Source organism: Scyliorhinus canicula, chromosome 7 (genome assembly GCF_902713615.1).
Source record: "Scyliorhinus canicula chromosome 7, sScyCan1.1, whole genome shotgun sequence".
Lineage (NCBI taxonomy): Eukaryota > Metazoa > Chordata > Chondrichthyes > Carcharhiniformes > Scyliorhinidae > Scyliorhinus > Scyliorhinus canicula.
The window spans coordinates 131286494-131314104 of NC_052152.1; the positions used below are offsets into that span (position 1 = coordinate 131286494).

The 27611-nt window shown below is 48.0% G+C and overlaps 2 protein-coding genes across 5 annotated transcripts in view; both read left to right on the top strand.

Moving 5' to 3' along the window:
* The window catches only part of pigt (phosphatidylinositol glycan anchor biosynthesis, class T), a 57140-nt gene extending 47714 nt beyond the window's left edge, over nt 1-9426 (top strand). The window contains exons 11-12 of the mRNA XM_038802946.1: nt 7732-7815; nt 8749-9426. Coding sequence (XP_038658874.1) covers nt 7732-7815; nt 8749-8998 — 334 coding nt within the window. The 3' untranslated portion in view covers nt 8999-9426. The remainder of the gene's footprint in view (nt 1-7731; nt 7816-8748) is intronic.
* A 10448-nt stretch (nt 9427-19874) lies between these two features.
* LOC119968640 (protein spire homolog 1-like) overlaps nt 19875-27611 on the top strand; it is a 111097-nt gene continuing 103360 nt past the window's right edge. For all 4 annotated transcript variants that reach the window (XM_038801261.1, XM_038801262.1, XM_038801264.1 and 1 more), the window contains exons 1-2: nt 19875-20105; nt 27390-27421. In XM_038801261.1, the coding sequence (XP_038657189.1) occupies nt 19883-20105; nt 27390-27421 (255 nt within the window). In that variant the 5' untranslated portion in view covers nt 19875-19882. The remainder of the gene's footprint in view (nt 20106-27389; nt 27422-27611) is intronic.

Below are 27611 nucleotides of genomic sequence, written 5' to 3' on the forward strand. Positions count from 1 at the left end.
GGTCTCGGATTGCACTGGGTGGACCTACAGGTGAGCAAGGAGGGTGGTCAACACCCGCATTGGAGATTGGTTGTCGGACGGATAGCGGATGAGGAGGTGTGTGGGTGGGTGAGGAAATGTAACAAGAACTATCTGGAAGTTAATGACACAGGGGATATCTCGGCAGCAATGGTCTGGGAGGCATTGAAATCGGTAGTCAGAGGGGAGCTGATTTTGATACTAGCCCACAGGGGGAAGGTAGATAGAGCAGAGACGGATTGACTGACAGGGGAAATACTTCAGGTCGAGAGGAGACATGCCGAGACCCCAGAGGCAGGGCTTTTAAGGGAACGACGGAGGCTACATGCGGAGTTTGGCCTGGTAACTTCAGGGAAGGCGGTGGAGCAGCTCAGGAAGGCGAGGGGTGCGATATATGAGTATGGAGAGAAGGCCAGCAGAATGCTTGCGCATCAGCTCAGAAAGAGGGAGGCGACCAGAGAGATTGGGAAAGTGAAGGACAGAGACGGGAACTTGGTCGAGATTCAGCAAGGGTTAACAGGGCGCTCAACGGGTTTTATAGCACACTATATGAGTTGGAACCCCCAGCTGGGCCGGAGGGAATGAGGCAATTCTTCGGGGGCTGGGGTTCCCGACTGTGGAGGAAGGGCTGGTAGAAGGGCTGGGGTCCCTGATAGGGATTGAAGAAATAGCAGAAGGGCTGAAGGCTATGCAGTCGGATAAAGCCCCAGGACCGGACGGGTTCCCAGTGGAGTTTCAGAAAATGTTCTCTGGGATGCTAGGGGCACTGTTGATGAGGACATTTAATGAGGCAAGGGAACGAGGGGTTCTTTCCCCTGACGATATCACAGGCCATGATCTCATTGATCCTGAAGCTGGAGAAGACAAGGAGCTATGTGGGTCCTACAGGCCGATCTCCTTATTTATAGTGGATGCCAAACTGTTGGCCAAAATCTTGTCCTCAAGGATAGAAGACTGCATTCCGGGTGTGATTGGGGAGGACCAGACGGGATTTGTTAAGGGCAGGCAGTTGGCGGCCAACGTTAGAAGACTGTTGAATGTGATCATGATGACCCCATAGGGTAAGCACGTAGAGGTATTGTCGCAATGGACATAGAGAAGACCTTTGACCAGGTGGAATGGACCTATCTGTGGGAGGTGCTGGGGCAGTTCAGATTTGGACAGGGCTTCATCGACTGGGTTAGACTGCTGTATCAGGCGCCCGTGGTGAGTGTACGGACAAACAGGTTGCCATGATTTGGAGATGCCGGCGTTGGACTGGGGTGAGCACAGTAAGAAGTCTTACAACACCAGATTAAAGTTCAACATGTTTGTTTCAAACACTAGCTTTCAGAGCACTGCTCCTTCCTCAGGTGAGGGTGAGGGTATTTGCTAGGTGGCGCCAGGTGCACATGGAGGCACATGAGCTGTGCGAAGGATTGGAGTGAGTGACACACTTGGCCTGCGAATGGTTGGTGCTAGCAGGGTAAAATGGCAGAGAAGGGGTTGGGTGAGGGTTTCTTTCTGTGGGTCTCTGCTAGTAGAGTACTAACTGCCTCCTCATAAAATATTTTTGATATTTCCATCAGGGAGTGGAGGAGAGAAAATATTGCATTGTGACTGCTGCCTCAGAGCGCCAGGGTCCCAGGTTCAATTCCGGCCTTGGGTGACTGTGTGGAGTTTGCCCTTTCTGCCCGTGTCTGCATGGGTTTCTTCCAGGTGCTCCGGTTTCCTCCCACGGTCCAAAGATGTGCAGCTTAGGTGGATTGGCCATGCTAAATTGCCCCCTAATGTCCAAAAGGTTAGGTTATGAGGTGGTTGAGTGGGCTTAGGAAGGGTGTTCTTTCAGAGGGTCGGTTTATATTAGATATTTTCTTTTGTGCGTGTGCCTGGGGAGGGAGGTGTTTGTATATGAGAAGGAAAAATAACGCATTAAAAAAAAAGTTAAAACACAAAACCACTTTTTAAGTTAATTCAAAGGATGTGGGTGTCGCTGGCTGGACCAGCATGCATTGCCCACCCCAAATTGCTCTTCAGAAGGTGGTAATGAATTGCCTTCTTGAACTGCTGCAGTCCATGTGGTGATTTATTTAGATTTATTGTCACGTGTACTGAGGTACAGTGAAAAGTATTGTTCTGCATACAGTCCAGGCAGATCATTCCATACGTGAAAAATATAGGACTCATTGTGAGGGATCTGTATTTGAAGGAAGGGTTCGCCAGTCTGGAGGAGCTAAGGGATAGGGTAGAGCTGCCGAGGGGAAGTGAGTTCAGGTATCTGCAGGTTAGGGACTTTGCTCAAACCTTCCTCAGGTGAGGAAGGGCCAGTGCTCCGAAAACTAGTGTTTGAAACAAACATGTTGGACTTTAACCTGGACAAACAGGCTGACATTGGGCTATTTTAGGCTGCACCGGGGGATGAGGCAGGGATGTCCTCTCTCCCCACTGCTGTTTGCGTTGGCCATAGAGCCGCTGACAATTGCGCTGAGAGCCTCAAGGGGCTGGTTCGGGGAGGGGTAGAACACAGAGTATCGTTACATGCAGATACCTGCTCCTATATGTTTCTGACCCACTAGAGGGGATGGGAGAAAGTATGAGGATTCTGGGGGAATTTGGCCAGTTTTCGGGTTATAAATTGAACATGGGGAAAAGTGAGATGTTCGCGATCCAGGCACGGGGGCAGGAGAGGCGACTGGGGGAGTTGTCGTTTAGAATGGTCGGGGGAAGCTTTCGGTATCTTGGCATCCAGGTGACACGGGAATGGGAACGGCTACATAAGTTAAATTTGACGCGACTGGTGGACCAAATGAAGGAAGACTTCCGAAGGTGGGACATGCTCCCGCTATCACTGGCTGGGAGGGTACAGGCAGTGAAAATGACGGTTCCCCCCGAGATCCCTGTTTGTTTTTCAGTGTCTCCCCATCTTTATTCCACAGGCCTCTCTGGCTTTGTATGGCCGGGCAAATCTCCGCGAGTAAAAAAGGTGATGCTGGAGCGTAGCCAGGGGGAGGGTGGGTTGGCGCTGCCGAACTTTAGCAATTACTAGTTGGCGGCAAATATAGCCATGATTAGGAAGTTGGGGGGGGGGGGGGGGGTTGTGTGTGTGTTGGTGTGGAAGCGAGTAGATGTGGCATCATGTAAGGGCACGAGTTTGGGGGCATTGGTAACGGCGCCTCTGCTGTTCCCGCCGGCACGGTGCTCCACCAGCCCCATGGTGGTGACGGCCCTGAGTGTCTGGGGTCAATGGAGGAAATAGATGGTGGGTAGATAGAGCATCGGTTTGGTCTCCAATCTGCAATAATTATCGGTTTAACCCGGATAGGCTGGATGGAGGGTTTCTGAGATGGCAAAGAGCAGGGATCGAGATGATGGGAGATCTGTTCATAGAGGGGAGCTTTCCGAGCCTGAGGGAGTTGGAGGAAAAATTTTAATTGATAGGAGGGAATGAGTTTAGGTACCTGTAGGCGCGGGACTTCCTACGCAGGCAGGTCTCAACCTTCCCGCTCCTACCACCAAGGGGGATACAGGACAGGGTAGTTTCCAGAGTATGGGTGGGAGATGGGAAGGTTTCGGACATCTATTAAGAACTCATGGGATCAGAGGAAACGCAGACCGAGGAGCTGAAACACAAATGGGAAGAGGAGTTAGGAGGAGAGATAGAGGATGGTCTCTGGGTGGATGCGTTGAGTAGAGTCAACGTGAGCAGATCATGCACCAAGCAAGGCCTGATAAAATTTAAGGTTGTTCACCGGGCACACATGACAGTGGCCTTGATAAGCAGGTTCTTTGGGATAGAAGATAAGTGTGCGGGAGGACCAGCAAACCATGTTCATATGTTCTGGGCATGCCCGAAGCTTAGGGGATTCTGGCAGGGGTTTGCAGATGCCATGTACAAGGTGTTAAAAACAAAGGTGGCACCGAATCCAGAGGTGGCAATTTTTGGAGTGTCAGAAGATTCGGGAATCCAGGAGGAGAACGAGGCAGACGTTTTGGCCTTTGCCTCCCTGGTGGCCCGGAGACGGATACTACTAGCTTGGAGGGACTCAAAGACCCCGAAGTCAGAGACCTGGCTAACGGACATGGCTAGTTTTCTCTGTCTGGAGAAAATCAAGTTCGCCCTGAGAGGGTCAATGTCAGGGTTCGTCCAGAGGTGGCAACCGTTCATCGACTTCTTCAGAGAAAATTAACCGTCAGCAGAGAGGGGGGGCTGGGGGTTTAGTTTAGATTAGTGTGTAAGAAAGGTGGGACTTGTGAGGGAGGAAGACGGCCTTTGCACTATGTCTATATTTGTATGTACCACTGTTTCTTCTGTTTTGTTACAAAATCACAAATACCTCAATAAAATGTTTTATATAAAAAAATAGATATATGTTAGATCAGGGGAAGGATCTATACAGCTGTGATCCAGTTGAATGTTGGAACACACTCAAAGGGCTGAATGGCCTGTTCTTGCTTCTGTGTTCCTAAAGTTAAAGTGAGAAAGGATACTGGAAAACCTGTGTGAGGAGTGAAAGGGTATTTGTGTCACTAGTTGGAGGGAAGTTTATTTTTGCTCTGCTAGTGCAGAAGGTTCAAATGCAACTAGATTTTAAATGCAGAGAATCTGTGATAAGTTAAAGAGCTCAGATCTGGAACATTGCATTAAATTACCGTATGAACTGGAACAGGGTTGTGGGTGGATTTGGGAGAGACATGGAATAGTCGGCTAATTAGAGCCTCAGCTAGAAAATGGAGGAAGCCTGCAACAGGATAAATCTATAATAATAGTTTTTGTTTGTTCAAACAGTTTTGGTTGGTTAGTTTAAGGGTTGTATTTGTTGGTGGGTTTATTTGCTGGGTGGCGCCAGGTGCACATGGAGGCACATGAGCTGTGCGAAGGATTGGAGTGAGTGACACACTTGGCCTGCGAATGGTTGGTGCTGGCAGGGTAAGATGGCAGAGAAGGGGTTGGGTGAGGGTTTCTTTCTGTGGGTCTCTGCTAGTAGAGTACTAACTGCCTCCTCATAAAATATTTTTGACATTTCCATCAGGGAGTGGAGGACAGAAAATATTGCATTGTGACTGCTGCCTCACAGCGCCAGGGTCTCAGGTTCAATTCCGGCCTTGGGTGACTGTGTGGAGTTTGCCCTTTCTGCCCGTGTCTGCATGGGTTTCTTCCGGGTGCTCCGGTTTCCTCCCACGGTCCAAAGATGTGCAGCTTAGGTGGATTGGCCATGCTAAATTGCCCCCTAATGTCCAAAAGGTTAGGTTACGGGGATGAGGTGATTGCGTGGGCCTAGGTAGGGTGCTCTTTCAGAGGGTCGGTTTATATTAGATATTTTCTTTTGTGCATGTGCCTGGGGAGGGAGGTGTTTGTATATGAGAAGGAAAAATAACGCATTAAAAAAAAAGTTAAAACACAAAACCACTTTTTAAATTAATTCAAAGGATGTGGGTGTCGCTGGCTGGACCAGCATGCATTGCCCACCCCAAATTGCTCTTCAGAAGGTGGTAATGAATTGCCTTCTTGAACTGCTGCAGTCCATGTGGTGATTTATTTAGATTTATTGTCACGTGTACTGAGGTACAGTGAAAAGTATTGTTCTGCATACAGTCCAGGCAGATCATTCCATACATGAAAAATATAGGACTCATTGTGAGGGATCTGTATTTGAAGGAAGGGTTTGCCAATCTGGAGGAGCTAAGGGATAGGGTAGAGCTGCCGAGGGGGAGTGAGTTCAGGTATCTGCAGGTTAGGGACTTTGCCCAAAAGGTCTGGAGGGGTTTCCCAAGATTGCCGTGATACACCCTGCTGGAGCGACTGCTGCTTCCGGATGTGGAAGAGGAGGGAAGAATTGGGGATATATACCAGTGGCTGGAGGAGCAGGGTGGTGAAGATCAAGGAGAAATGGGAAGCGGAGTTGGGAGGGGAGATCAATTGGGGAGTATGGAGTGAGGCACTGCATTGGGTAAAGGTGACCGCTTGAGTAAGGATGAGTCTGATAAGGATGAGTTTAAGGTGGTGCACAGAGTGCATATGACTCGGGCAAGAATGAGTGGGTTCTTTCAGGCCATAGTAGTTGAATGTGAGAGGTGTGGGCGGGGGCCAGTGAATCACGTGCACATGTTTTGTGGTTACGAAAAATTGGGAAGATTCTGGGCAGGAGTGTTCGCGGTCTTAGCCAGGAGAATGGAGGTGGTGGACCTCGACCCTTTGGTGGCGATATTTGGGGTATCAGAGAAGCCGGAGTTCATGGAGAGGAGGAAGGCCGATGTCTTGGCCTTCGCCTCTCTGATTGCACGACGGCGAATTTTGCTTGAGTGGTGGTTGGCATTGCCAGCGGCTTGGTTGGGCGACATGTGTGACTTCCTGCGATTAGAAAAGATAAAGTATGAGTTAAGTGGCTCTGCAGGGGGGTCTGAGGAAAGGTGGGGAATGTGGGTGTTTGTGACGGTGTTTGAGGGGCTGTTTTTCGAGGCAGGGGTGGGGGAGCGGGGGTGAAAAAGTGGGAAAATCTGTATAGACTCTATAGTTGATTGTTGGGAAGTATGTTTCCCGGGCTGTTTATTCGCTGTGACCTGTCTTGATACATGTTTGTAATAAAATACATTTAAAAAAAAAAAAGAAAAATATAGGACAAACGATAAGTACACAGTTTAAATACCTAGACATCAGGTGAAGCATAGGAGTGTAGTGCTACACAGTAGAGAAGATGTGTGGAGAGATCAGTTCAGTCCATAAGAGGGTCATTCAGGAGTCTTGTAACAGCAGGGAAGAAGCTGTTTTTGAATCTGTTAGTCGTGTCGGGTTGGGTCTTCATGTGGGCTGGTCCGCGGAAGTCGGAGGATCTCCAGACATGTATGTAAAAATAAAAGAGCATGGTTAGCGATAATGTTAGTGTTAGAATTAAGTTTTAAAACGTTAGTACGGTTGTAATAGATGTAGGAAGAGGATCTATGGGGGAGAGCTTGCAGAGAGTCACCATGCTCCGGTACCATTTTGCAAGTTATGTGATTGTCCATGATCAATCCGCAGCGTTACGGATAAGGCGAGGCAGTGGGCTTAGGTAGAGTGTGCTCTTTTGTAGGGTCGTTGCAGACTCGATGGGCCGAGTGGCCTCCTGCACTGTATGGAATGTGTATATATGAGAATTTGAAAGTTAAATATGAGCTCAATAAATTCACATGAAATAAAGGATACCCATTAACAGTTTTCATTGAATTATGCAGCTCTGTCCTTCTATCTCCAAATCATGAGAAATATGCTGGTATGAATGAGAATCAAAATGGAAATTGACTTTTCAGTCACCAAGTCAGATGAGAGCAGATGCATCAACCAAACTGCCACCCAACACCATATCCTCTGATGGTGAGCAATGCCACATGAGTGCTCCTCATGGAATAGCGAGAAGCATTATGTCCAGTGTGTGTCTGCCGCACTCCAAATGTCACTCTACAGAGAAGATGCTGAGAAGAAAGAAAAAAGGATGGGCATTCTGCCGTGACTGTTTTTGAGCTGGTCCCTGAAATTTGCAACCAATTTATCCTAATTAACACCAGTGGTATAATTGCAGCTAAAATGACGTGGATTCTTGAATGGAATCCTTGAGTCATGATCTTCAAGAGGCAAGTCAGGCTAGCAGTTACACAGGAGGACCAGGCTGCAGACTCTACCATAGTCATGAGCAGTATCATGGGATTTCTGATAGGTTAGTGCTGTGTATGGCATTTTCCTCACCTTTCTTTCCTTTCCAGCTCATCTGTACTGAGCGCTCTGGTGCCAAGTAGTGTAAACATGGAAATTAACAGCACTAAACTCTCACCTCTTTCCACCAAACTGTAAGTATCATTGATGTGAATTGTTTTCTGATCCCTGTACTTGCTTCTTTCCAGTTGAAATAAGGAGATCTGTGTGAAACCTTTTTATTAAAAGAGAAACCCCAAAGCAGAACTAAGTATGAAAAAAAGAGCAGATGAGCTGGTTACAAACACTGAGCATTGGGGAAAATGGCCATGGGAGTTTGGTGAACCTAGCAACTGACTTAACTGTTACAGATACACCAGCCAAACTGAGGTTGCTTATGGTAGATTAGCGAATATACTGTTTTAGAAAAGACAATCAAAGTATAACCACATAAAATACGATATATGATTCAGCTGCTAAATTGTAATATCCTCTTGAGCCCCTCTTAAGGCTGCAAGGTTCAATGATTAATGTTGATAGAAGCTGGATTCAGGGTGGGGGTAGTTTCTAGGTTGGAAATGGCTGGCTCTGTTCTCATTTCTTTTAAAGATAGTTTTACATTTATAACACAGCATATCTGGAGTGAAAATATTCCAGTCTTCCCCTGTTCCTACAGGGGCCCAAATTTACTGGCTGTTTATGTATAAATGTATATAAATAAATGGGCTGATAATGTAGAGTAGTATTTTGTTAGTTTTGGAAGAGTAATTTACTTTTTCACGATTTCAAGGTGAGAGGGGGAAAGTTTAAGGGAGATGTGCGTGGAACGTTTTTTACGCAGAGGGTGGTGGGTGCCTGAAACGCTTTGCCAGCGGAGGTGGTAGAGGCGGGCACGATAGCATCATTTAAGATGCATCTAGACAGATATGAACGGGTGGGGTACAGAGAGAAGTAGACCTTGGAAAATAGACAACAGGTTTAGATAAAGGATCTGGCCCGGCACAGGCTGGGAGGGCCGAAGGGCCTGTTCCTGTGCCGTAATTTTCTTTGTTCTTTTTCTTTTCAGTGAAGTGTGTATTTTGTTACAGGTTTCCAACCATCGATTCCTCCATTTACTTCGTCAGACTCTACACCGAAGCCTTGCTGGTGAATTTACCTACGCCTGATTTCAGCATGCCCTACAATGTTATCTGCCTGACCTGCACCGTGGTAGCAGTTGGCTATGGCTCCTTCTACAATCTTCTGACAAGGACCTTCCAGATTGTCGAGCCCAGCGGTGGGGTGGCAAAGAGGATTGCTAATATGATCCGCAGGCTGCGTGGGGTCCCACCCATCTGAAATCAGCACACGTGACTAAGACAGAGGCACAGTAAAAGCACATGTCAAAACCAGTGGCTGCCCCTGAGCTGGATTAACTGCATTTTACTGGTGCGTTGGATTCTCAGGGCTCCTCAGTTGGGACAAATTGAGAGCCGACAGTCATTCCCAACCCAAGTTAATTAACAACTGATTGGCAGAATAATAACTGGAAATCTTTGACATACTCTGTAACCTACTGTATTAACCAGGTCAGACACTGGAAACCTGTTATGAAGTGAGGGCGATGCCAGTTGAAGGATTGAAAGCAAGTGTGGGTGACATATACAGAATTGTTTTTCTGTCTGTGGGCGGTGAGAGAGAGACAGTGATAAACTGATATTTATGGTGCACTTGCATTGCAGAGAGTTAAATTCATCTGGTGTCTTATTAAATGTGTTTAAATCCCTGTAAGTATCATTCTTCTTAATTCCACATTCATTTTGGGTGTCAGATTGGCTAAGTGAGGAACCAGGGGGATGTGAGGTGTTGCGGGAGATGTCTTCACCCAACCTTTCAGGGGCACACTGTTCACGACTTGCTGTGCGCAACCTCGCCTCCCTGCTGATATCCCTCCCCCATCCCTTCGCACTATCAGTCTCTCTGTGATTTAAACTTAGTGTTGGGTAACCTGACCGGCACCTCCACAGAGCCTTTTGGTCAGCCATACTGCAAATAGAGGCTCTGGTCTCCTTGTGTTATTACAGAACAGCTTGCAACAGACATTCATAGAATTTAGAATATCATAGAATGTACAGTGCAGAAGGAGGCCATTTGGCCCATCGAGTCTGCACCGGCTCTTTGAAAGAGCACCCTACCCAATCCCACACCTCCACCCTATCCCAGTAACGCAGTAACCCGACCCAACACTAAAGGCAATTTTGGACACTAAGGGCAATTTTAGCATGACCAATCCACCTAACCTGCACATCTTTGGACTGTGGGAGGAAACGGAGCACCCGGAGGAAACCTACGCACACACGGGGAGAACGTGCAGACTCCACACAGACAGTGAACCAAGCTGGGAATCAAACCTGGACCCTGGAGCTGTGAAGCAATTGTGCTAATCACTATGCTACCAAACTCAAAACAATTCAACCCAAAACAATGGTTACAAAGTTGTCTTTGATTAGCCCTTTTTAAGCAATGGTCAGATAACAATGAAGTTTTAAGATTGGATTAGATTCTTTCACTGGTATCAAGCTCGTGAAACACTTGTGCCCAGGTTGAGAAGTTATAATTTTCAAGTTTATAGTTCACATTTTAAAATAGCATTTGCAGGGCTCATTTATTCTCCTCCATTTCACTATCCAAACTCTTGTCTTAAGCATGAGGGGCTCGCATTCAGGTCCACAACCCCAGCCTTCAGCTCTGACCTTTGCATGCTTTTCCGTCAATTCCCAATCCTTATCCTTAGTTGGGAACGGGCACAGAGTCTTGTTTCAGATAATTTCCTACAGTTTGTGAGGGATTCAAGACCATCATTTCAAACCTTCACTTCTCTGCCTTTATCTAACTCTGTCTCTCTCTGTCCAGCCACAGATTAGGAGCTAGGTCCAGCCTCAGCCTCGGGCCTTCTCTCTTGTACCGAGGAACTCAATCTCCTCATTTCTAATCTTGGGTTCCTATTTTCGGTGAATGGTAAAGTTGTAAAACAAAGTGACATTTTATCTTTATAATAATGCTCAGTAAGATACGGCGTGATTTACAATTCTTCATTGATGATTATAACAATGGTGAGAAGACTTTCCCTGAAGTTGCAATAATATCTAGGCACTTCTTTCAATGGTGTGTTTTGTTTTATGCTAGATAAGGAATTGAAGACAGTACAAATTGAGGTGCATGTCATGAAAAGACTTCTCAGTGATGAGTTAATCCATTAAATAAAATATGTGTGTCCCCTTTCTCTTCCTGGTACTGTCTCTATTTCAATCTATGAGTTGCTTTTATTAAGGACTACAAACATCATTAGTAAACTGCCTGTGAAAATTATTGCGTGATACGCAAATTGAGGGGAGCCAAATGGATAATTATAGTCCTCGGGGATTATGAGTTCAAAGTGATTCATTTCCTAAATGAGCATTGTGAAAACTAAGCACAATGTCAGGATTGATTTTTTTTTTAATGTGAAATATAGTTTCGAAAGGCAGGCTTTCCTGGAATCTAATATACAATAATAGCGGCTGGCATTTATGTCATATTTTAATGTAGGAATTGTCCCAAGATGCATCACACAAGAGTCATGGATGTGGAGAGGGCCAGGGTTTGCAAACTGGTGAATGGGATAGAAGACAAAAAGGATGAATAAATCAGCTTTTGCGAGTCAGAAAACGGAATTAAAGAGGGGGGTGGGGTGTATATAGGAAGGGGGTTCTTGAGGATATGGCCAAGTTGCTGAAGTCTTTAATTGAACTGTGCCCCAGTGAGTAGCACTCGCTTCTGAGTCAGAGATTGGGGGATGAAGCAGCGATGAGTGCAAATCCAAGGCTGAAGCTTCGTACCATACTGAGGGAGGGCTGTGCTGTTAGAGATGCCATATTTTAAACTAAATGTTAAATTGTGGATCCATCTGCCCCCTCGGGTGCATGTAAAATACTTAATGGCACTATTTCAAAGATGGGTAGGGGACCTTACTTTGATGTCCTGATGAACATTTATCCTCAATCAACATCATTAAGACAATTTATCTGGTGTTATCACATTGTGGGACCCTGCTACGTACAAATTGGCTGCTGCCTTTCCTACATCAGAATGGTGTCTGCCTGAAAGTACTTTATTAACTGTAAAGAACTTTAGGACATCCTGAAGAGATGAAAGAGGTTATTATGGACTATAAATACTGTTACGATCTTGCTTAGAAATCTGACTATTTTTCAAAAGTATAAGATATTTAAAACCCAAGATATTTACTGAAAGAATTAAGCCAAAAGATTCCACGGTTTAAAACAGAAGACCTTTTACTATACATGAATCAAACAAAGCAAGCACCAAATATTATCTTTAGTACCTTCTAATCTAAATCCCACAATCAACATGTCAAACATGAATTAACAGGCAAATTGTGATTGATTATGAACTACACACTAAGGGGGATATAGATTTAGGACAGATATTACAAATTGGCTTACCATGTAAGGCATCAAACTCAGTTACAAAGTCCTTCAAAACTCTGTCTTCCTGACAGAGTTTTAGCTGCTCTTCTAGGATTTAGCCTGATCCCCAGGCAACCGCAGCACACAATTGACCAAAGTGCCACAAAAACGTTCTTCACCACAAATGGCACACGTCTACAGAACTTGTTCAACCCAGTCTGAATGTTGTAGATCCACCAGTATTACCGTCAAGTTACAGAAGCAGCTGCAGTACCTGCATTTGCCTATTCTTAGCTTCTAGATCTAGCCTCCATCTTCTTCGGCATGCCTGTACTGCACCACTGGACTCATCAATTTGTGTTGAGTTCTGATGGTTCTCTATCCTTTGAGATGATTTCAGCCAGGTTAAGTCTTCCCGGATGTTTCGGTTTCTAATTTTCAGTTTCCCTTTTGAATTAGGGACTGTCTCAAAATAAATACAGCTTTGCCCACAAATTGCAATTGTGAGAGACCTGTTGGGCCGAATGGCCTGATTCTGTGCTGTAATTTCTATGTAATTCTTTGCTCCTGCTGAAAAACGTTGGGGTGTTGAGCCACAGATGGTGAGGATCAGTAAACCAAAATGATTAGGCTGAGCTATAGGGTTGGAGGAGGTGCTAACTGGGAATAATTCCTGTAGAAATGAAATTTGAACCCCAGGGAGAAAAATAAATGTGTTGCAATGATCAGTGATTCAAAGTTTCTCTGATGTGACAGCATTCAGTCTTTTGAATTGTGCATCTTATGAGTTGCAGTGTGTGCCTTGTAACGCCTCTCCACAGCACTCTGTGGCCTCTGCACTGGCGACATTAGCCACGCAGGGAGATAATAAACCCTGTTCCCAGGGGACCAGCCGTGCAGACTTGGTTGTCCCATGAAGAGGCCAGGGATCTGGGACTGCTGAAAGATGTAATTATCACGCATGCTCTTTGGAAATTCGGCACACACCTGTGTTACGAACATTGTGTGGTCGCAGACCAGCTGGACATTGAGGGAGTGGAACTCCTTTCTGTTGCAACTCGTTCTTATGTTTTAAGAGAGATCTATTTTCTCCTCCTGTAGCATCAGTGCATGTGTACACTGCTGCTGGAGTCTCTCCTGCTCCAGCGTCAGTGCGTCCGCACATTGCTCCTGGAGTCTCTCCTGCTGCAGCATCAGTGCATCCTCACGCTGCTGCTGGAGTCTCTCCTGCTGCAGCATCAGTGCATCCGCACACTGCTGCTGGAGTCTCTCCTGCTCCAGCGTCAGTGCATCCGCACAATACTGCTGGATTCGCTCCTGCTCCAGCGTCAGTGCATCCGCACACTGCTGCTGGAGTCTCTCCTGCTCCAGCGTCAGTGCATCCACACGCTGCTGCTGGAGTCTCTCCTGCTACTGCATCAGTGCATCCGCACGCTGCTGCTGGAGCCTCTCCTGCTCCAGCGTCAGTGCATCCGCACACTCTGCTGAGCTCGTCCTGCTCCAGCCTGTCAGTGCATCCGCAACAGGCTGCTGGTCTCTCACTCTGCCATCGGCGGATCTACACGCTGCTGCTGGAGTCTCTCCTGCTCCAGCTTCAGTGCATCCGCACACTGCTGCTGGAGTCTCTCCTGCTCCAGCGTCAGTGCATCCGCACACTGCTGCTGGAGTCTCTCCTGCTGCTGCATCAGTGCATCCGCACACTGCTGCTGGAGTCTCTCCTGCTGCAGCATCAGTGCATCCTCACGCTGCTGCTGGAGACTCTCCTGCTCCAGCATCAGTGCATCCGCACACTGCTGCTGGAGTCTCTCCTGCTGCAGCATCAGTGCATCCCCACACTGCTGCTGGAGCCTCTCCTGCTCCAGCGTCAGTGCATCCGCACGCTGCTGCTGGAATCTCCTGCTCCAGCGTCAGTGCATCCGCACACTGCTGCTGGAGTCTCTCCTGCTCCAGCATCAGTGCATCCACACGCTGCTGTTGGAGTCTCTCCTGCTGCAGCATCAGTGCATCTGCACACTGCTGCTGGAGTCCTCTCCTGCTCCAGCGTCAGTGCATCCGCACACTGCTGCTGGAGTCTCTCCTGCTCCAGCATCAGTGCATCCACACGCTGCTGTTGGAGTCTCTCCTGCTGCAGCATCAGTGCATCTGCACACTGCTGCTGGAGTCTCTCCTGCTCCAGCGTCAGTGCATCCGCACACTGCTGCTGGAGTCTCTCCTGCTCCAGCGTCAGTGCATCCGCACACTGCTGCTGGAGTCTCTCCTGCTCCAGCGTCAGTGCATCCGCACACTGCTGCTGGAGTCTCTCCTGCTCCAGCATCAGTGCATCCACACGCTGCTGCTGGAGTCTCTCCTGCTCCAGCGTCAGTGCATCCGCACGCTGCTGCTGGAGTCTCTCCTGCTCCAGCGTCAGTGCATCCACACGCTGCTGCTGGAGTCTCTCCTGCTCCAGCGTCAGTGCGTCCGCACACTGCTGCTGGAGTCTCTCCTGCTCCAGCGTCAGTGCATCCGCACGCTGCTGCTGGAATCTCCTGCTCCAGCGTCAGTGCATCCGCACGCTGCTGCTGGAATCTCCTGCTCCAGCGTCAGTGCATCCACACACTGCTGCTGGAGCCTCTCCTGCTCCAGCGTCAGTGCATCCGCACGCTGCTGCTGGAATCTCCTGCTCCAGCGTCAGTGCATCCGCACACTGCTGCTGGGGTCTCTCCTGCTCCAGCGTCAGTGCATCCGCACACTGCTGCTGGAGTCTCTCCTGCTCCAGCGTCAGTGCATCCACACGCTGCTGCTGGAGTCTCTCCTGCTGCTGCATCAGTGCACCCACATGCTGCTGCTGGAGCCTCTCCTGCTCCAGCGTCAGTGCATCCGCACGCTGCTGCTGGGGTCTCTCCTCCTGCAGCATCAGTGCATCCCCACACTGCTGCTGGAGTCTCTCCTGCTCCACCGTCAGTGCATCCGCACGCTGCTGCTGGAGTCTCCTGATCCAGCGTCAGTGCATCCGCACACTGCTGCTGGAGTCTCTCCTGCTGCAGCATCAGTGCATCCGCACACTGCTCCTGGAGGCTCTCCTGCTCCAGCATCAGTGCATCGCTGGCTAGGCTGCGTTTATTGCCCATTCCTAATTGCTTTTCAGAAGGTGGTGGTGAGCTGCATTCTTACCCTGCTGATGTACATGTGGTGGAGGGAAGGAGTTGCCCTGGGAATCCTCAACCTCAACTGTGGACCCCATGAAGTCTCATGGCTTCAGGTGCAACATGGGCAAGGTACCCCTGATGGTGGGGATGTTTGAAGAGGCGATAGGTGCAGGCATCAATTTCCCTGTTGGTAAAAAAAATAAGGATCTGACGGAGTGTGGGTCGTATAGGCCCATATCACTTCTGAATGTGCACGCAAAAGTATTGGCGAAAGTACTGGCGGGTAGGCAGGAGGAGTGCCTCCCGAAGGTGATAGGTGAAGGTCAGACGATGTTCATGAGAGGGAGGCAGCTCTTTTCAAACGTTAGAAGGGTATTGAATGTCGTTATGGCACCAGCAGAGGGGGAGGAAACAGAGGTGGTGGCATTGGACGCTGATAAAGCGTTTGGTCGGGTAGAATGGGGGTACTTGATGACAGTTCTGGAGCGGTTTGGGATTTGGACCAAGAACTGGGTAAAGCTACTATATAAGGAGCCGAGGGTGAGTGTCCGCACAAACAACATCAGCTCGAGATACTTTTCTCTCCACCGTGGGACTAGGCAGGGATGTCCTATGTCCCCCCTGCTGTTTGCACTCGCAATTGAGCCGTTGGCCATCACATTAAAAAGTTTGGGGGTATGGAAAGGAATAGTGCGGGGGGGGGGATAGAGCATAGGGTGTCCTTATATGCCGATGACTTGCTGTTATACGTGTCGGAATCGAGTGTGTCGATAGGGGGAATATTGGAGCTGCTTCGAGTGTTTGGGTCTTTCTCGGGATACAAACTAAATCTAGACAAAAGTGAGTATTTTGTGGTGCCTTGGCCGGGGGTGGGGACAGGGGTGTGGGGGCTGCCATTCCGTAGGGCAGGGACTCACTTTAGGTACTTGGGGGTGTAGGTTGCCCGGGAGTGGGGGGTGTGCTCTGCAGGTACAACATTTCTAGTTTGGTGGGGAGAGTGAAAGCTGATCTGGCAAGGTGGGGTGGTCTCCCTCTGTCACTGGCGGGTCGGGTACAGGCGGTTACAATGAACGTGTTGCCGCGATTTCTGTTTATTTTTCAATGCCTGCCAATTTTCCTGCCAAAGGCTTTGTCAGGGAGATTGAGGGAAGGATTACTTTGTTCATATGGGGAGGGAAGGTGGCCAGAGTTAGAAAGGTGCTGCTACAGAGGGGAAGGCTGGCAGGGGGTTTGGGTCTTCCGAACCTGATGTATTACTACTGGGCGGCGAATGTGGAGAAGGTGCGGAGCTGGGTCAGAGGGGTTGATTCCCAGTGGGTCAGAATGGAGGAGAGTTTATGCAGGGGGTCAGGATTGAAAGCACTAGCAACAGTGCCGCTCCCGATAGCCCCAGGGAAATACTCAGGGAGTCCGGTAATAATAGCTTCATTGAAAATCTGGAGGCAGTTTCGCCAACACTTCGAGTTGGGGGCAGGGTCAAGGGAAATGCCGATTCGGGGGAACCACAGATTTAAGCCAGGGAGGTGGGATGGAAATTTTCGGAAATGGGGTGGGGGATTTCAATATCCATCACCAAGAGTGGCTCGGTAGTACCACCACAGACCAAGTTGACCGGGTCCTAAAGGAGATAGCTGCTAGATTGAGACTGTAGCAGGTGGTGAGGGAACCAACAAGAGCAGAAAACATAATTGACCTTATCCTCACCAACCTGCCTGCTACAGATGCACCTGTCCATGGCAGTATTGGATGAAGTAACTACCACACAGTCCTTGTGGAGACAAAATCCCGTCTTCACATTGAGGATACCCTCCAGCCTATCGTGTGGTACTACCACCGTGCTAAATGGGATAAATTCACAACAGATCTAGCAACTCAAGACTGGGCATCCATGAGGCGCTATGGGCGATCAACAGCAGCAGAATTGTATTTAATCACAATCTGCAACCTCATCGTCCAGCATTTCCCCCACTCTACCATTACCACCAAGCCAGGGGATCAACCCTGGTTCAATGCAGGAGAGCCAGGAGCAACATCAGGCATGCCTAAAAAATGAGGTGTTAACCTGGTGAAGCTACAACACAGAACTACTTGTGTGCCAAACAGCATAACCAGCAAGTAATAGGCAGAGTTATGCAATTCCACGGCAAACAAAACTGATCTAAGCTCTGCAGTCCTCCAACATCCAGCCGTGAATGGTGGTGGACAATTGAACAACTCACTGGAGGAGGAGGCTACACAAATATCCCCATCCTCAATGATGGAGGAACCGAGCACATCTGTGCAATAGATAAGGCTGAGACATTCGCAAAAATCTTTAGCCAGAAGCGCCGAGTGGATGATCCGTCTTGGAGACCTCCAGAGGTCCCTGGCATCACAGATGCCAGTCTTCAGCCAATACAATTCACTCCACATGAAACGGCTGAAGGCACTGGATACTGCAAAGGCTATGGGCCCTGACAATATTCTGGCAATAGTACTGAAGACTTGTGTTCCAGATATTGCTGCACCCCTAGCCAAGCTGTTCCGGTACATCTACAACACTGGCATCTACCTGGCAATGTGGAAAATTACCCCAGATGTGTTCTGCACACAAGAAACAGGACAAATCCAACCCAGATATTTACCACTCTATCAGTCTATTCTCCATCATCAGCAAAGTGGTGGAAGGAGTCATCAACAGTGCTATCAAGTAGCACTTACTCACATCACAGTGGATGCCCTGAACCAGCAAGTTCATGGCCTGAACTGTGAGCTCATGACCTGAGCCATGCTTTGAACCCACCCGCCATGGATTTATCACCAAGCCCCGGGCTGTCTACTGCAGTCGCCACTTTTGCAGTGTTGGCCTGGGTGCCTCTCATTGCCAGCCTAATCTCCTGAGATTGGATTTTTTGGGACTCCTCTGTTGGCCTTGCAATCACTAGAGTGTCACTGACAACCCTTCCTGGTATTCCTGGCTCTGCCTTTACATCGCCAACAGCTCAGGGATGAACAATGCCAGAGGCACGGCACCTGGCTGAGGCACAGCTGAATCCTGGTAACCAGCAGACCTCCGACTGTCCGATCGCTGTGATGCCCTTGCCTCTGCCTAATGTGCATTGGCAGCAGTGTGGTGCTCACCAGATAGTGACCCAGAGGCCTGCCTGCTAAGATTGCACACCAGGGTGTGTGTCTCTGCGCTGGTGGAGGGTGTGGGTGACAGCCGTGAAACATCTTTTTGACTTTCTCTGAAATCTCGGGTATCTGGCCGTCTGCCGGCACCGGGTCCCTGCTGATGGACGGGCCAGGCAGCACGGCCCCCAGCATGACCCCCCCTGCAAGGGAAGAGCTATGCCATTAGTGCATGGCATGGGCAAGAGGACTGGCAGAGACAGAATTCACACGAGTTTGGGCTGCTGGGTGAAAGTGCAGAGGCTCCTCACTTTTCTCTCTCCCTGCTCCTCCCCTACGAGCTCGAGGGCTCTTCCAGGAACCGAACCTCTGCCTTTCCTCCACCCGTCTTCACCCGCTTGTGGCAGTTATGAGGCAGTTTTTCCACATTCCGTCGCCTGTTTGGGTCTGCAGAGGGGGAATTCCTAATGTCCAAATTACCTAACAGCACGTCTTTCAGGACTTGTGGGAGGAAACCGGAGCACCCGGAGGAAACCCACGCAGACACAGGGAGAACATGCAGGCTCCGTACAGACAGTGACCCAAGCCGGGAATCAAACCTGGGACCCTGGCGCTGTGAAGCAACAGTGCTCACCACTATGCTACCATGCTGCCCAGTCCAACCCAAGAGGCAAACACGCCGACGGCAGAAAAATAACGGCGTTCCCCTCCCTACTGGAGAGCAGTTGCCAACATGTAGTCTTCAGCCTAGGAAAGGCAGAGAGAGCAAAACACGCACACACCTTCCCGGGCGTCCAGTCAAACGCCCTCTCACCCTGTTACCCACACGCTGATGGAAAAACGGCACCCTCTTTCCTTCTCCTTGCTGAACGGCAGTTGGAGGGTGGGAGGTCGAGCCGGTGGAGCAGGGCCCTCTGCCCCTTGGGAAGGGGGAGGGTGGAAAATACGCAGTCTGAGGAGCCCCACTCCCACTCTGGATGTAATAGTAATGCTCAGACAGTAGGCCTCCACTCGAGGTTCTCTCCTTCATTCCTCCCTCCTCCCTCCTCTCTTCATCCAGGCAAACGAGCGGCAACCAGCCAAACCCAGCAAGGAAGAGGTAGCAGCAAGCAAAAAATGAGGCCTCCAGCTGTCTTGTAACAAAATGAAAGGAAAAACAGAAGCACAACCTCACTCCAGACAAGATATTTTGTTTATTAAACGGTTATAGAAACAATTAAAGGATAAAAACCAAACAACCTACGGCACAAGAATCATTAATAACACAAATAGAAGGAGTTCCATGTCAAAACAAAATGACAAAAATTACAATATTTACATCAGAAGCAGCAAGTGAGCAGGGAGCTTGTTAAGCAGCAACATGTTAAACCAGCTGCTTGTTAATCAGCACAAATTGAGTTTCTGATCTCAGCTCTTTGAGGTTGTTTTGACCAAACCTCCCACAGCTGCTCACTGCTGATTTTCTATTTAAAAACTGTCAGGTAGCAATGACCCTAATTTAGAAGGGACCCCCCGCCCCTCAGTGGTTTGGATAGCAAATGGCTGTGTCAGCCCCCTCACAGATCTCCTTACAGGAGCTGCTGGTCATACATGGGCAGGCTGTGAGTGAGCAACAGGCATGGGCTCTGTGCTATCAGGCCTGCTGGGCTCTTCAACAGCCACAGAGCCTGGCCAGGAACTGGAAACAACCTCCCTTCAGCAAAGTGGATGACCTGACCCTGTATGAAGATGGAACTGTTGTGTGTGTTTCAACCAACAATGGTAATTTAGGAGTATGTGAGGGGGAGTAGAAATACTGTTCAATTAGTTGATAACTCTGCCCTTGCCTTTCAGCTTCTTTAAGACCCTTTTTTTCTGGGCTAGGTGACAGAGTTGTACAGTATGTGGCAATGTTCTGGGTTAGTAAGTTACCAGTCTATACTCTCAGTTGATGAGTTACTTTTAATTCTATTTTGGGATGGGGGAGGTGCTGGCAAGGCCATCATTTGTTCCCCATTGTGAGCTGCCATTGAAAAGTTGGTGGCGAGCTGGCTTCTCCTTCAACTGCTACACTCAATGTGATGCAGGTATTCCCGTTGCCCCCTCCCAGGGTTTAGATAAAACAAGTGATGCATGTCTAAGCTGGAATGTTGCACGACACCGATGGGAACCTGGTGGTGGTGTTCCTTTTCCCCATGTCTGCCCTCTGCTGGAGATTGTGGGTGTGGGTTGGTTTGCTGAAGAAGCCTCCTCCTGTTTTAAAATGTAAGTTTTAGATAGTGAATATGGTGATATTTGGGCTATTGTATGAGGGAAAAGCTGCTTTGTCCTGGATAGTTTGGAGCTTAAGTTTACTTCAGCTGAGCAAGTGGTGAGTTCCATCATTTGTACCTTTTTTTAGGTGCAGCTGTGTCTTTTGGGGGGGGGGGAGTCACAGGTTCAGTCATTTGCTATTGAATACACTCCCTCAGGCCTGCTCTGGTTGCCATGGTATTTGAGCAGCCGGTTTCTTTCAATGACTTGTCTTGGCAGCTCTGCTGTCAGCCAGTAGTGTAGATCAATGTGCATGAGCTCTCACTGGCAAAAGGAAAATGGACCAGTCTCCAGTGCATCTCCATGAGGCTGCTTGCAAAGACCAGCTTGTCTCAGCCTGTCCCCTGAGTTGGCTATGTGTGAAGTAAGCTTCTCTTTAGGAAGGAGCAGAGATTGAATATTTAGAACTTTACTCAGGTCTTTATCTCTGTCAAATCCAGTATCTCAAAGCATTCACAGTAAGTTATACTTGCAGAATAGAGAACCTGCAAGGTGATTGGCTCTTGTGACTCTGGCATTTGAAATGCTGGTTCGATTTACCATGTGATCCCACATCTCCAAAGATGTGCTTTATTATGCAAATGATTATTTCTGGTTATACATGTTAACATTAGCAAGTGCACCACACAAACACAAATTAGCACAGGGCATGTTTGAGGAAAGCTCAGTTGGAATTTTCCTGTCAGAGGAGCTGGCTTAATTCTAGTCTGCAGTCCTTTTATAGAGAAATGCAGCACAGAACAGGCCCTTCGGCCCACGATGCTGTGCTGAACTTTTGTCCTAGGTTAATCATAGAATTTTGGACACTAGGGGCAATTTATCATGGCCAATCCACCCAACCTGCACATCTTTGGACTAAACTGATAAGTTTTATTATTTAGTTTATTTTGATAAACTATTGTTGGGTTTCGTACATTACTGAAGGATCCACAGTAATAATATCCTCAATGTTAGTAAGTGCCGATTCCATAATGGTGGAGCAACAGTGATATGTGTCCAAGTAAGGATGTTGTATGATTTGGGATAGAGTATGGAGGTAATGCTGATCCCACCATATGGTTGCAGGTGGAGGGAGGAAGGTGGTCTCGAGTAACTTTGCTGACTTACTGCAATTGTACACACTGCAGTCACTTGGTGTGTGTGCCCGCTGTGGTGGATCAGTCCAGTGACATTAATGCTCTGCTACAGTCCTTACTTAATAAACTTGATGGGATGTCTAGCTGGGGCCAATGGCAGAGGGTAGAAGACCAAAGGCTGGTGGTTAACGTGACAATCTGCTGTGACTAAACCTACCCTGGTGTGGTAATTGTATAAATCAACTGATTATCAGATTGGTGTGGTCGCTCGCTTTCCTGGAGGAGTTGTTTTTTTGTTTGGAGCCTTGTTCTTAATCCTAATGGCTGTAACATTTTCAGCCACAAATGGAATTTTGACAATGGAGACTTTCCCTTGGAGCCTGAGGTTGAGGAAAAATTATTTCGATAGCAACCTTTCATGAAGCTAAGGCATCCTACTGTGCTTTAGAGTCCAGTGTAGTCGCTGTTTTATAATGTAGGGGCCAGGCTCATTTGGCTTATTGATTCATGATGCAGAATGAGGCCGGGGTGTGGGTTCAATTCCTGTACCGGCTGAGGTTATTCATGAAGACCCTGTCTTCTCATCCTTGCCCCTTGCCTGAGGTGTGGTAAACCTCAGGCTAAATCACCAGCTCTCTTTCCTCCTCCTCCTCCTACCACCCCCCCCCCCCCCCCCCCCCCCAAGGGAAAGCAGCCCATATCTGGGACTATGGCAACTTTACTACTTTATAATGTAGGCACTGTTTAATGTAGTAATTAAACACATCATTAATTTAATACAGCAAAACTTGCTGATGTTGGAAAAAAGATTGCCAGGATACCAGGGAGAATTCACTGCCCTCTTTAATATAATACCATCATGTCTTTTACATCCATCTGAGTCGGCTGACAGGGTCTTAGTTTAGCAGGTCAGATGAAAGATGGCATGTCTGACAGGGCAGCACTCCCTCAGTGCTGCACAGGAGTATCTGACTAGATTTTGTGCTGAGTCTCTGGAGCTGGACCTGAACCTATAAATTCCTGACTGGTAGTGGAGTGGTTAGCGCTGTTGCTTCACAGCTCCAGGGTCCCAGGTTCAATTCCCAGCTTGGGTCACTGTCTGTGCGGAGTCTGCACGTTCTCCTGTGTCTGCATGGGTTTCCTCCGGGTGCTCCGGTTTCCTCCCACAGTCCAAAGACGTGCAGGTTAGGTGGATTGGCCGTGCTAAATTGCCCTGGGTGTCCAAAAAAAGTTAGGTGGGGTTACTGGGCTATGGGGATAGGGTGGAGGCATGGGCTTAAGTAGGGTGCTCTTTCCAAGGGCCGGTGCAGACTCTATGGGCCGAATGGCCTTCAGCACTAAATTCTATGACTCCCAAGGGTGGAATCTTCCATTCTGGAATCTGGTGATGGATGGAAACTTGCCATGAATCCTGCCGGGTGCTGGGATGGTCAAATACATGTGATCTTCTGTTCAGCCCGTGTATCCATGAGGAGCAAGGTGAACCTTGTGGCTGGTTGGGATGAAAGTTGCCTGCCCTGCCATTACATCATGGGGTTGAAGATCCTGATCCTTTTTAAAGGGCACCTGGACAGCCATTTACTCAATGCAGTGTTCGTGCAGTCACAGCTTGTACTGGAGGAGCTGGCAGATGAACAACCATACCCCGAGGGATGGGATGGTAGCTCCAGCATTGCCTTTCACCCCTCTCTGGATAAGAGCAATGCAGGAGATAGAATTTACAGTTCAGAAGGAGGCCATTCGGACCATGGAGTCTGCACCGGCTCTTGGAAAGAGCACCTTACCCAATCCCACACCTCCACCCCATCCCCATAACCCAGTAACCCCACCCAACACTTGAGGGCAATTTTGGACACTATGGGCAATTTAGCATGGCCAATCCACCTAACCTGCACATCTTTGGACTGTGGGAGGAAACCGGAGCACCCGGAGGAAACCCACGCACGCACGGGGAGAACGTGCAGACTCCGCACAGACAGTGACCCAAGCTGGGAATCGAACCTGGGACCCTGGAGCTGTGAAGCAACTGTGCTAACCACTATTCTACCGTGCTTGTTGCCATTGCAGCGGGCCACGTTTTTCAATGTCTTGAGAGGCCCTCCTGCTCAGGCCCTTGCTGCTCCTGGCCTTGTGCCAACCTGTGATGGACCTTCCTCCTTGTCTGGATGGGAGTCGTTACCAAGGCCAGATTGCCTGCTGCCTACAGCATCAACACCTCAGTGGGTGTGTAAATGAAATGAAATTATCCGTTGAAGTCAGCATATCCTTGACAAGTTTCCCTTCATCTCAAAGCCAGCAGGTTAGTGCTAATCCTTTCACCTGGCCTCTGTCTAAACACGGCATCCCACCTCTCTCCTCAAGTGAAGGTCACCCAACCTGAGATGGGTGTTTGGAGACGTTGCGCTTTAAAACATTTTTAGAGTACCCAATTATTATTTTTTTCCAATTTAGGGGGCAATTTAGCATGGCCAATCCACCTAACCTGCACATCTTTGGGTTGTGGGGGTGAAACGCATGTGGAGAATGTGCAAACTTCGCACGGACAGTGACCCAGGGCCGGGATTCGAGTCCGGGTCCTCAGTGCTGTAGCCCCAGTGCTGAACACTGCGCCACGTGCCTCCCCAAACATTGTTCTTATGACTAGGATGATGACAGCCGTGTGCAAGAATCCTCCCACTGTCATTATTCCTCTAATGTCCACCACCCTCGAGAATCAAGACCATTGCCTTGGCTGCATAGAAAGACTAAATGCATGATCCTTGACGGCCAGGACCATTTGTCTGGGCGGATGGAGGTTTGGAGTTGCAAGGCTGCCCTCTACCAGCTGTGTCGCTTGGAGGATTGGCCGCCTCCACCCACCATCAACCACCTCCTTTCATTAGTTTCTGACTGCAGCAGATGATAAATAGCACAAAATGAACGGTAGCTCCACACCTTGATGGGATCTTGATGTTGAGATCCATGAGTCAGGAACAAACCTGATGCTTTGTGGAAACAAATCTGCCTTGTGGGCTCCACCAGAGGAGCACGGAAATGATCATGGTTGGCATCCAATGGCCTCCTGATTATTCGGGTATCCCTTTAGTCGGTCACTTATGCTAACCTTGAACTCCAACCTCCTGATGGGATCCTCCTCATGGGACCTAGACTAACTAACTGTGGTCAAGGTTGGTTTGCAAATTGTTGCATGTCACCTTCCAGATACTGTCCATCGCCTTCTACCCTCCCACAGTGGCCTGACAACTTCCTCCACCACCCTTGACCCCATTTAACATCATGGTTCCTTTCTTTACATTTGAACCTCCTGCTACCATCCTGGAATTTATTACAATCCATCTCCACATGCCTTCCCTCCCCTCCAGAATATCAACACCTACATTTTCCATGCCTGCCTATACTCTGCCCCCTGCCATTACCATAGCCACTTGTTTAGTCCCCCTCCAAGACTGACCATCCTGTCCTCCCAGCCAGCGTTCTTCTCAATATTCCCTACTCCAAGAACAAGCCCAGCGCTTATCAACCTTCACTTAACTGAAGTTCCCCTCCCTGGTGCCATTGTAATAAATCTCTTCTCCTCTCCCGCCCCCCAACTCCATAGCCTTGACATGCTTTCTAAAGTGTAGTGGTCCGAATCTAATGCAGTACTCCATTGGAGTCTAACCAGTGTGCTTAAAATAATTAGCATATGTTACTGTAAGGATCACGTGTACTACTTTTGACCTCTTTCTCGCTTGTCTTGTCGCCTTCGCTGCTTTGTGCTCCGAACACACCCAGGCCCGGCTCCTAAACCTTTTTTATATTGCACTTTTTACTTTTACATATTCTTTCTTTTTCTTCTGCTAATAGGCAACACTTCACATTTCTGTTAAAACCTCATCAGCTCGATGACTGCCCATTCCTCCGATCTGTATGTTCTCCTGAAGTCTCATTCTCTTTGTCTTGTATGTTTTGAGAGAAGGGAGAACTTTTCGAGACTGCATGAGCTTTGACAAAGTCATCCAGACTCAAAACGCTAGCTCCCTTCTCTCTCCACAGATGCTGTCAGACCTGCTGAGATTGTCCAGTATTTTCTGTTTTTGTTAAAGTTGCCATAGTTCCAGCTGACCATCGGCTGCTTTCCTCGTAGGGGGAGAGCTGACAGCTAATTTAACCTGTGGGTCACCACACCTCCGGCGAGGGGCAATGTTGAGAAGGTGTGGCCTTCATGAATAACCTCAGCTGGTCGGGGAATTGAACCCACGCTGTTGGCCTCACTCTGCATCACGAAGCAGCTGTCCAGCCAGCTCGGCTAAAATGGCCCTAAACCCATACATTCTATATCTTGGATGATTTGTACAGATGCTTTCACTGATATTCAGTTCCCATGGGTTTTTTAATTTTGGCAATTCTATTATGTGGTACTTCATCAAATGCACATTCCTCTTATCAACGCTGGAACACTATGTTATATCCTCTTGTTCTGGACATCCTGACGCTGTCAAATCTTTTAATCATCTGAAATACTTTGATTAAATCACTCCTTTAATTTTCAATGTTCAAGGGAATACAAACTAATCTATGAAACATGTCCTCATAATTCCATCGTTTTAGTCTTGCTATTATTTTGGTCATTCCATGCTGCATTTTCTTCCAAAGTCAATTCTTCCAGCGGTTCCGTGCCCAGAACTGAAAGTGAAACTCCCGATAGGCTTGTCCAGCTGTAACATAAATTCAAGCCATCTTGAGACATTGGCCTTTTAATTTGTTTTCAGTCCGCAAACTTCAGCGATTTCAACACTTGGGCCGTCTACATCTCTCTGCTCATCTGCAATTCTGCTTTCTGACCATTTAGACACTACATTGACCTTTTTTTAAAAAAAAATCCAAAATGGATGTCCTTCTGTTTCCCCATAATCACCACCTGCCATAGTTTAGCCCATGTAATCTAGCAATGTGGGCATGGGATGTGGATGTTGGCAAGGCCCGCATTTGTTGCCCAATCCGAATTGCCCTTGGCTTGCTGGGGTAGTTAAGAATCTAGAGTCACAGGTAAGCAGAACAGGCAAGGATAACAAGCTACCTTTCTTAAAAGGAACCATATGGATTTTTACAACAATCTGGTTATAGTTGTTATGGTTACCATTACTGAGACCAACTTTCTTCATTGAATTTAAATTCTGTTACATCACCCTGGGCAATTCCAGCTCCATATGCCTGGAGTCACAACACAAAGTACTCAATAATTCTTATAAAAACTCCATGTTTTTCGCCCATAGCTGCCCAATGATTAGTCACCAGGTATGTAAGTTGAAACAATTACTGCTTATTTATAACAGTAATAATGGTGAAATATGCAGTAAATACAACTGAATAACAAGCTATCCAACTACCCATTTAACTGTTGGATCTTTTAAGAGAGAATAAATTAGAACCCTCAATCCAAACTACAGAACTTAAAGTGAACCCAAATCTCCATCCTTGAAGCTCTGAAACATTCCAGTGGGATCCGAGGGCGATGAGGGTTGAAATTGGCTGGGCTGTTGAGGGCGAATTTGGGACTATTTGCCTGAGTGAAGGGTCAGTGTGGAGGTGGGTATGGAATGAATGTTGATGTGGCGTCCTTAACCTGTCCATTACTCTTGAGATTGAAACAATGACTCCCGCTGCCTTGCTGCTAAAGGTATCTCTTCATTTTCAGGTAACCTGGAGAGGTCATGCACAGAAGAACAGGTAACTAAACTTCTGCTTAAATCCATTTAGTTTTGGAGCCACTGTCTTAACTGTAACAGGTGTACTGACGTATGGTGAGTACCTGAACTCTCCAGGCAATTAATTTATAGTGACCTGAATATGTCACGTTCTCTTGGATGGGAACCCAGGGTTTAATGGTACTTTGGGGACAAACATCTGCAATTGCACT